This window comes from Zingiber officinale, chromosome 5B (genome assembly GCF_018446385.1).
Source record: "Zingiber officinale cultivar Zhangliang chromosome 5B, Zo_v1.1, whole genome shotgun sequence".
Classification (NCBI taxonomy): domain Eukaryota; kingdom Viridiplantae; phylum Streptophyta; class Magnoliopsida; order Zingiberales; family Zingiberaceae; genus Zingiber; species Zingiber officinale.
Window position 1 is genome coordinate 73,980,010 of NC_055995.1, and position 10,832 is coordinate 73,990,841.

Below are 10,832 nucleotides of genomic sequence, written 5' to 3' on the forward strand. Positions count from 1 at the left end.
ATGATTCTAGGTTTCAAATTTGTGATTCGAGTTTGTGTTTTTTTTTCGAACTTGTGATTCGATTGTTCTTTTTGGTTAAACCTAGGATTACTATAAGGAAATTAAATATTAAATTTCGTTGAAAGGCTTTGTCTAGGAAGTGGTGGATGCTCCCATACCCAAGAAGGCCTAGTGTCTCGCAATGTTTAACCTGGAAATCGATCTCTAAAATTAATATTTAATTGAATTTGTAACATGGGTGGATTTGGATCAATAATGTTAAGTCGATCAAAAGAAATAAGTGGATTCCTTATTCTACTTCTTGTGCTCCTTATGGCTATTACTTTCAGAATCCGCAGTTTATTTTCCTTTTCCTTTTCCTTTTCCTTTGTTGTTGATTCTCTTTCGCTTATTGCTCACACTTTGAGAACCAAATGCTAAGTGAGCACTCTCAGATATCTCAATTTTAGTCTCCCCTCCTCTTACACGCATTGAGCAATGAGCTCATTTAATATTCACTTTTTCTTTTGAGTATTATATGATATCTTAAAAGGAGTAAACCATGCAGACAGAGATATCAAAATAAAATGCACTAACATACTCTCAAACATATCGAGTTTTAGTGCTTTCAGACTTGTCGCTATATTAGACATCTCCATAATGTAGTCCCTTATATTTCCTTTACCATTGTACCGCATAAATACCAACTTCGTTAGAAGTGTGGTAGTCTCAACTTTTTCATTTGAGTTTAATCGGTCTGTCAATTGGTCTGAGAAACTTCTAGCATCTTTTCCCTCTATTATTAAGCTCTTTATTGGTGTCGATATAGAAAGTCTCATAATACTTAGACACATGAAATTTGATTTCTCTCACAATTGAAATTCAACCCTCTGCTCTAAGTCCATGCAACCTAAGACTACGATCATGTATTTTTTTTTTCATTCAGTAAAATGTGAACCAGTTAATATTGGAATGTTATTAATATTGACAGTTATAGATTGCACTGAAATTAAAGAGAGAAATTTACTTAAGCTCACGATTTAATTAAAGCCAAGAACATGTATAATATAAAATTATGTAAATAAAATAAAATTTTAAACACATATAAATGAGCTCTTTATGAGATTCCAAATACAACATTGTATTTTACTTTGTGAACTAAAATATAATTTGTTAGCGGTACTATCAGATATAACTCAAACTTTAATTGACCACAAAATGTGTCTTCCTTTAGGTCAACCTATTGTGAGCATAATATGATATTTTATATGAGTTATATTTTGATTCATAGTTCACAACAACATTAATCACCCACTTAATATGTCTTCCTTTGGGACTACATATTTTGTGCATGATCAGAACAAAACCATTTGTTTGTTCCGTAGTTGTAAGTTATCTTGTGTATATATCTGGCATAAAAACAACCTTCCTTTAGGTCGATTACCTTTAGCATAAATATACATCTACTAGCACAAAATATACTAAACCTACCTAAGGTGTCTTCCTTTGAGCTGACATATTAGTTCAACTTAGTAACACGTTGTGTATATAGATTCAAGAAAATACTATGAACTTTATTTGAATATAAATTACTTAATCAACCTTAATAACATAAAATTCAACTTATTAATTAATTGATATCTTATGATAACCAATTGATATAATCTAATTAATTATTCTAATCAATCCAAAATTTTACTATATGCGACTATTATATATATGAAACTCTTCCTTCATCAGTTAAATTTTCCTTTAAATTTTACAAGTTAATAATATTTAATCCCTTAATTATTCTTCCATTGAAAATTGTTTAATGTAATTTTTTTCGGATATTGTTTCATGCTAAAACGCTATTACATTTTTTATAAAATGGTCTTACTGTTTCAATTTTTAATCGATTTTTTGTCATGAAACACTAACATCTGTTTCAGAGAATTTTTTTTAATCGAATAATATTTTTTTAGATGAAACAGAAATTAGTGTTTCAAAGTTTTTTTTAATTGCATGACACTAATATATTTTTTCACGATTAATTGCATTGAACACTAATAAACTGTTTCTTTAATCAATTATAAGGAATTTAATCGATTAAGAACATAAACTTAATCGATTTTTTTTTTAAAAAATATCACAATCAATTAAAAATAATTCTAATTGATTAATAATTAATATAGTCATATTTAAGACCGTTAATCAATTGAATTTTAATTGTTTCTATTTAAATTTTATATTCAAAAATCAATTGCTCGACCAAAGCAATCGATTAAATCATCACAATTTTACCTAAAATTAGGTTAAACAGTGATGATTTTCGTCATTCTTCGTGTTATTCACATAAACACGAAAAACTCAAAAATAAGTCTATCCTAATTTTCACTTACATGATTTTTGACGATTAAAAAATTTATATTATATTAGAAAAACTTGATCTATCCTACAACAACAAATCGATAAAAAAATTTAAACTTTATTACCAATGAAAACAACGAAATAGAACCTGTGGCTCTAATATCAATTGATATGACATAATTTTTCTCCTAACCTCATGAATTTTAGGAACGAAATAAGAACTCGAATAGAGAAAAGATAAAAACATATGAGCATGGATCTTCATTTCATTGAGAACATGACATAAGAAAGTAAATACATAAACATAATAACAAAGAACATGATTGAAGAACCATATCTTTATCCTTTAGTATCATCTAGAAGCTTCTGAGGAAAAAGAAGCGAAAGCAAACGGGGAGGATCTTTTAAGCGGCTTAGGGGATAACGACGTCAAATATCTTCTTGTCAATAAGGAACAAGAAACTAGATCAAGACATACCTAAACTCTTGAGGACCTCCCCTTTATAAAGGAATTCAATCTGTTATCAGTCCATAGATAATAATAAATTGGCTAAAGGGTTTTAAACATTATACTCACATCTAATAACCCAAAACCAATAACCTTAAATTAGATCACTTAACGAGTTTCGATATCGCAAGTCTCTTAAATCATATATGACCCACCTTAAGGGATATTAAATCCAACCCATTTTAGTAAACTAATTTTATGGGGTTACTTATATTTTGTTCGCTTGAAGACTTACTGCAAGACAGTGCTACGACACTTAGGTGGCATTTGGTTCTTTTCTAGGAATCGAAATCAGAATGAGAATCATAGTATTGTGAAATAGGAATGAGTATGAGCATGAGTATCACTCTTAAAAATAATGTTTGGTTAGTTGAATATTTTCTATCGGAATGAATCTAAATTTTCTTTTTTACCCTTAGAGAAAAATAAGAGAAAAAATTAGATGTGAGAGAAAGTTTAATGTGAGAGAAAAATATGATGAGAGAGAAAGTGTGATGAGAGAGAAAATGTGATGGGAAATAATGAAAAGAGAGAAAGTGTGATGAGAAAAAATGAGGAAAGAGAGTGTGATAAGAGAGAGCATGGTGAGAGAGGATGAGGAGAGAGAAATGTGATGAAAGAGAAAGTGTAATAGGAGAAAATGAAGAGATAGAAAGTGTGATAAAGAAAAATGAGGAGAGAGAGTGTGTAATGGGAGAAATTAAGGAGAGAGAATGTATGATGAGAGATAAAGTATGATGAGAAAAAAAGATGAAAAGAGAGTGTGATAAGAGAGAAAGCATATTGGCGAAAGGCGAATACACTTGCCCCCAACACCCTCGCCAACCTGTCCCAGGACTAACATGGAGGAGGTAAATCATGGACGACTACTAGCCTTTGGAATAGTGCATAAGGGAGACATTTACCTCATCTTTATCGAGATTCGAATCTCAAACCTCATTGTGATAATACCTCATACGCTAGCCACTAGACCGTCCCGAGGGGACGATAAGAGAGAAAGCATGGTGGCAAAAAAGCGAATACGCTCGCCCCCTGCCCCCGGCCAACCCGTCCCAAGGACAACATAGAGGAGGTAAATCATGAGCGGCTACTAGCCTTTAAAATAGTGACTAGCACATAAGGGAGGCATTTACCTCAGCTTTGTCGAGATTCGAATCCCAGACCTCATGATGACATCACCTCATGCGCTAGCCACTAGATCGTCCCGAGGGAACGATAAGAGAGAAAGCATGATAAAAGAGGATGAAAAAAAAAGAAAGTATAATGAGAGGGGATGAAGAGAGAGAAAATATGATGAGAGAAAATAAAGAGAGATACTTTGATGGGAGAGATTGAGGAGAGAGAAAATGTGATAAAAAAAAATAATGATAGAGAGTGTGATGGGAGAGAAAGAGCATGACGTGAGAGGATGAGGAGAGAGAAAGTATGATAAGGGAGAAAATATGATGGGAGCAAATGAAGAGAGAAAAAGTGTGATAACAGAAAATGAGGAGAGAGAGTGTATGATGAGAGAGAATTAAGGAAAAAAAGTATTAAAAGTGATAAAGTGTGATAATAGAATAAGGAGAGAAAAAGTATGATGAGAGAGAATAATGAGAGAAAAAGTGATATAAAAAAAAATTGAACAAATATATTAAGGATATTTTCATCCAAAACTTAATTCTCATTTCCATTCTCGTCAAAACCCAAGAGATAGATAGGTTTCATTAAAATCCAAATTTTGAGATTTCATTTTAAAATTTTAATTTAATTCTCAATAATCAAACATAAAGTTTGAGAATAAATGTATTCTCTTATTTCTAAACCCTTAAACTAAATGCTATCTTAATTATCATTTAGCACGATGTTAGAATTTTTTTTTAAAAAAAAACATTTTCTGAATGTTTTGAATGTTTTGAGGTGGATGTCGTTTGATAGTCTGTCATTATTATTCCGGTATGTCAATATTAGGATTTTTTTTTTTTTTTTGGTTATGGTAAAATGAAACCTTGTTATATTTGCGATATATTGAGGCGATATGAGCAGATTGACTCTGTTTGGAACACAAACCAGAGGTCAGATACTTATTCTATTGATTTTAGAAATCCTACCGAACACAATTCATTCCGTTTCTTATTTATTTAGTCGGTAGTAGTGCCGGATGCCTTATTTCATCCCATTAACTGGCTGTGCCTTGTTTCCTCACTTTCCATATGAGCAGTGCTGGCTGAGTTCGTATTTGAAACATAACTTGGTAGTTTTGTCAACTTTATGTCGTGAGAAGTGTTAAAGAGGTAGCGATTTAGGATTCAAGTTCCAGAGGTAATGATTTGATTCAGGTTAAAGATTTAGGTATTCAAATCTAGTGTGTTTCTGGTTTAACCAGAAGTCTCCAGTCAAAAATTACTTTAGGACTTAGGGTTTAAGATTTTTTTAGTTAATGGAGGTTTAAATACCAGTAGCCCTAAGCGACGTACTCCACCTCGCACACTATGAGACCTTTCCGTGCTGCTCGGGCTGTAGCGGCGCTACGTCGAACCCTAGCAATCCCCTTTCTCAGCCGCCAGCTCTCCACTTCCTCCGCCAACGCCGCCTTGTGCTTCTCCCCCACTGACTCGGGGAGGACTTCCCCAGCTCCGGCGGCGCTATGCCGAACCCTAACGATCCCCTTTTTTCACCTCCAGCCCGCCACTTTCTCCGCTAAAGCCGCCTCCGCCAATACCAAGTCCGACGACGACGAAGACGGCGATCCCATTGCCGCTGCAAAGTTCGCCATCCGATCCGAGTCCGACCCCGACCGCCTCGTCTCCCTCTTCGAGTCGTCCGCGCGCCACCCCTCCTTCTCACGCGATCGCCAAATTTATAAATTTTCGGTCCATAAGCTCGCTCGCTGCGGTCGCCCTGACCTCGTCGAGCGCATCCTCGAGGGCGCCAAGTCCGACGCCAACATCAAGTCGGAGGGCATCTGGATCCGTCTTATCACCCTCTACTCCAACGCTGGAATGATCGACCACTCCGTGCGCATTTTCGAGGCCATGCCTAGCGTCGGCTGCCGGCGTTCTGAGCGCTCGTTCTGCGTCCTGTTGGCTGCTTTTCTGGAGAATCGTCAGTTTGATCGCATTCAGGAGTCCATCGACCGATGCGCCAAAGAGTACAGCATCGTCCCAGCCATTGGGTCTTACAATGTCCTCCTCAAAGCCCTCTGTTCTAGCGACAAGGTTGACGAGGCGTTTGCTTTGCTTGATGAAATGCCTGCAAAAGGACTCGAGCCTGACATCGTCTGCTATAACACCGTTTTGGACGGATATCTTAAGATGAGAGACGATTCTGGATTCGAAAAAGTTCTTGAGGAGATTGGCAAGAAACAATTTCGCCCAAGTGTGACCACCTATAATTGTAGGATTGCAGCATTATGTGCAAAAGGTAAGAGCTCTCAGGCTGAAGAATTGTTGGATGTGATGCAATCAGATGGAATCTATCCAAACAGAACATGCTTCAATACCTTGATGGGTGGGTTTTGCAAAGAAGAGAATCCAGATTCCGCTATGAAGGTATATGAGAGAATGAAAGGTATCAAAAGGCCTGATGGTACTGGTGTGTCACCTGATTTTAACACATATATTACCCTACTGGACGGTTTTGTCAAAAAAGGAGAGTTTCAGAAGGCTGTGGGGATTTGCAAGCAGTGTTTGGACACGAAATGGGCACCTCCATTTTATATGGTAAAAGACTTGGTTGATGGATTGATTAAGAGTTCACAGCTAGATGACGCAAAGGACATTATTGCAAGAATGAGGAGGGGGATAACTAAGGATGATGCTAAAGATGCTTGGAGGAAAATTGAAAAAGGATTTGCCTTATGAAGTGTGTTGATTTCATTAATGTTTCGAATAATATCAGATTCATGAAGTTAGTGTAGTGAATAGTGAGGCATTTGTCTGTGGTGCCTGCTGTGCTATCAAGAAACTTAGAAATATATTGGGGCTTTGTAACTTTTTTGTTTTGTTATCGATCCAATGCTTTAACTTTTGATTATCTGGCTCTTCTGTGCAATTGAACATCTGCTTGCCTGCCTTCCAATAAGGAATACTTTTGTTGCTCTAATCTAAGAATATGGTTACATGTCATATGACTCATAATGCAAAAAGTGTTGTACACTCTGGACATTACATTCCCTAAATAGTTACAAAATTTCATATGCAACTGCTTGTAGTTTATGTATGTGCAGGTCTTGTGGTTCCTGATTCGATATGATTGCATCAAACAAGATTGCTTGCTTCAAGAACACGATGAGCTACAAACTTATCATTTTGGTAATTCTCTCCAGTTTTGTTGCTGCTTCAGTTTGTTTTAGATTCAGCAAGTTTGACACGTTGTTATAGTGTATACTTTAACTATTCAAATCCATGATATTTTTTGTGACTTAACGAGTCTATGACTACTAGTTTACTCTCGATTAGATTGTGCTACCTGTTGCCAAATGTTGTGAAATAGACATCTAACATTGCTAATGCAGTAACACATTTTTGTTTCGACCTATCTGTACAAATGTTAAATTTTTTGTAATCAGTATGATTCTGCAACCTGTGCTCAAAATTATAACTTTAGTGACTTCAGGTTTTGGCAAGGTATTAGTTTATGCTTCTTGAAGTTCTGTAAAAGCAAATCAAATGCATACTTTCAATATCCAGACTCTAATCTACTTCAAGTAGCTGCTTATATCGAATTTCACTTGCACACTTTATTTGGTACAACTGAGCAGTAGAAGCAGTTGTAGCTCAATCCACCTTGTGAGCAGCCGGTGGTGAGCGGAGATCCACAGCGAGAGAGTTAACTGCTTGGACCGCCCGTTCCAAGCGGGGCGCACTGATGGGCGGCAATGGCGGCGCTGCTGGTCCTCCCAGTGCCATCCCTGAAGCCACGTCCATCACATGCTCGGCCGTGATCCTCCTCCTCGCCAACTCCACCACTTCCTCTGCCTCGTCGCATGCGGCCATGAACAGCTGCCATCTCTGCTTCAATTCCTCAAGTGCCCTACCAGGCGGGCCGCCGGAGCTTTCAACCACCTCCACAGCCGCCGCCACAAACGCCTGGTACTCACTGCTCATTGCTTCGATGGCGCCGTCCATGACACAGGTATGGCAAGCCTGTTCCTCGATCTATTATTATCTTTATAGGAGATTTCTCGGCTTAACTCGCGCAGTGGAGAAAAAGTTGACTGATCTCTATTTGAGAGCTACGTAGGCTCTGAGTGGTGGAGGCCAGTGAGATTCTTTCAGGTAGGGCGGCCAGGGATCGAACAGTGGCCACTAGACCGGGAACTGACGATCGATTGGATGGTCGAAGTGACGAAGGCATCGTGGTTGATGATTGTGACCGGTCCGATCCCCCCGGTCCAGATTCGTAATCAGTAGCCCTGCTGATTGCCTTCCAAGGGATGTTTGCTCGCTCGTCGAGTCGTTGCTTTCAAGCAACAAACATCGCGTTAGGTTAAACGAGTGGCTCGCGACGTTAGGAAAGTGAAGCTGTTTTGAAAGGATAAGTTCACGAGCATTGCGAAGGTCATAGTGAATAATAATAATTTTATATTATTATTATTATTATTTGATATGTATAAGTTTTTCAATTATTTGATAAATTTAGAAGGTTAGCATAACATATATTTTCATGAATATGAATATGTATGTAAATTAAGTTTATCATATTGTATATTCCTTGTCTAAGATTTAGGACTAAATGTTTTTCACAGTATGATACTTAAAAAAGAAAATATACCTTTTTAAATATACCTGTGCGCATGATGACTTTCAAGAATTAAGAAACCAAAGCATAATTATGTTTCTCACGCTTAATCTTTTTTTTACTTAACTTTGTTTATGAAGCAAAAACCTATATATTAAATAGATGGAGAATTATTTGTGACATTTCATTTATACATTTTATCAATATGTACATAAATTATCTATTAAGGTAATACGTTCATTCTCATATTGCATAATGAGAATAATCTTTTTATCTCCTTTAAATCAATTTACATGAATATAAAAATAATTGCCTTTTCATTAACCAATATAAAATATAATCATTAATCATAATTATAGTTATTTAATCATGCTATTTAATTATAATAAAATCAAAGAATATGAACCATCATACATGTGGTCGTAGACCCCGAGGTTATGATACATGGAAGGGTATCCAATTGTCACACAAGCATCTACTGTTCGTTTCTCAACTATGGCGCATTTATAGAGATTTTTTCTCCAAATAGAACTCGTAATCAAAAGATGCTGGACTTTTGGACCGTCCGCCACAAGCGCTTCCCGATTTACCCTGATAGCTGATCATAAATCATCATTAGTTCAAGATACTTCCATATATCACAATATTAGTTATATACTTAACATGAACATAATAAGATATAACTTAATGGTCCATCCATAATAATTTTATTACAGATAAATCTTATTAATAACTACATAATCTATTCATGTATATACACTAACATAGAAAAATAGAATGCATAAATGGATCATAAACAAAATTCAAAGATCTTTGAGAGTCAAATACAAATGAGCATAAATTTAATTATGGAGTCATTAACAATTTTCCTTAATACTCCCTTATGACATGGTCATTAAATGTCTTTAGTGACAATCTTTTAGTTAATAGATCAACAATCATAAGTTGGTTGCTAATATGCTCGATTGGCATTGTTTGTTTATGAAATTCTTCTTTAATTATAAAGTATTTTATTTCCATGTGCTTGGTGCATTTTTGAATACTTATCATTCTTAGAAAAGAAAACTACTGTAGCATTATCACAAAAAAAATTTCAATGGCTTAACAATATTGTCTACTATTCAAGTCCGAAAATGAAGTTATGTAGCCATAATCTATGAATGGTGGCCTCAAAGCATGCCACAAACTTAGTTTCCATAGTTGAAGGAGCAATGATTAACTGCTTCGAACTTTTCCATTAAATTGCTCCTCCAACTAATAGGAACAAATAGCTAAATGTGGATTTTCTAGAATTCAAGAATCCAGTAAAATCTGAATCTTAGTATCCTATCACCTCAAGATGATCATATCTCTTGTAACTGAGCATGTATTCTTTCATCCCTTGTAAATACCATAAAACGTTCTTTGCAACTTTCCAATGATCTAATTCTTGATTACTTTGATACCTGCCCAGCATTCCAACAACAAAACTGATGTCTAGTCTAGTACAAGCATGAGCATACATTAAGCTTCCAATGATAGATGCATAAGGAATTGGTACAATACTTGTAGAATATTTTTCCATCCTAAATATCTCTAGAACTTTAGTAATATATGATTTTTGAAACAACCCTAACATTCCTTACGATTTTTCACAAAATATTTTAATTACTATCACATAGGATGTCTTACTCATATCTTTCATTTCAAAGTTCTCCGAGAGAAATTTCTTAGTCTTGTGTAATCAACCAAGATCATTAGCATCAAGTAAGATATCATCAACATGTAAAATTAGAAAAATAAACTTACTCTCACTGACCTTTAAATATATAAATCCAAAGGAAACTATAGTATCATTCAACATAAGATACTATTGTCGCGAACCTCGTTTAAGTCTATATATTGACTTCTTAAGCTGACACACTATGTGTCATTTTCCTTTAATCGAAAAACCCTTAGGTTGGTTCATATAAACCATTTTATCTAAATCTCTATTCAAAAAGGTGGTTTTCACATTCATTTGATATAAGACTAAATCATAATGAGCTACCATTACCATAATAATTCCTAGTGAATCCTTTTTTAAGACAGGAGAAAAGGTCTTTTTGTACTCAACACCATCTTTCTGAGTAAAACCTTTGGCAACAAGTCTAACCTTGTATTGTTCGATATTACCATTAGAATCACATTTGGTCTTAAAGACCTATTTACATCAACTGTCTTTAACCTTTCAGGCAATTCAATAAGGTCCCAAACTTTATTATGATCCATTGATTTCAACTCTTCAATCATAGCA

The 10,832-nt window shown here is 35.4% G+C and overlaps 2 protein-coding genes across 2 annotated transcripts; one reads left to right on the forward strand and one right to left on the reverse strand.

Annotated features, from left to right (window-relative positions):
• Nucleotides 1-5,307: 5,307 nt before the first annotated feature.
• On the forward strand, nt 5,308-6,678 carry LOC121986734 (pentatricopeptide repeat-containing protein At1g61870, mitochondrial-like). The gene has a single exon (XM_042540678.1). It carries the CDS (start codon nt 5,308-5,310, stop codon nt 6,676-6,678), a length of 1,371 nt encoding a protein of 456 aa, XP_042396612.1.
• Nucleotides 6,679-7,593: 915 nt separating this feature from the next.
• LOC121986735 (mediator of RNA polymerase II transcription subunit 32-like) lies at nt 7,594-7,944 on the reverse strand. The gene has a single exon (XM_042540679.1). It carries the CDS (start codon nt 7,942-7,944, stop codon nt 7,594-7,596), a length of 351 nt encoding a protein of 116 aa, XP_042396613.1.
• Nucleotides 7,945-10,832: the final 2,888 nt, after the last annotated feature.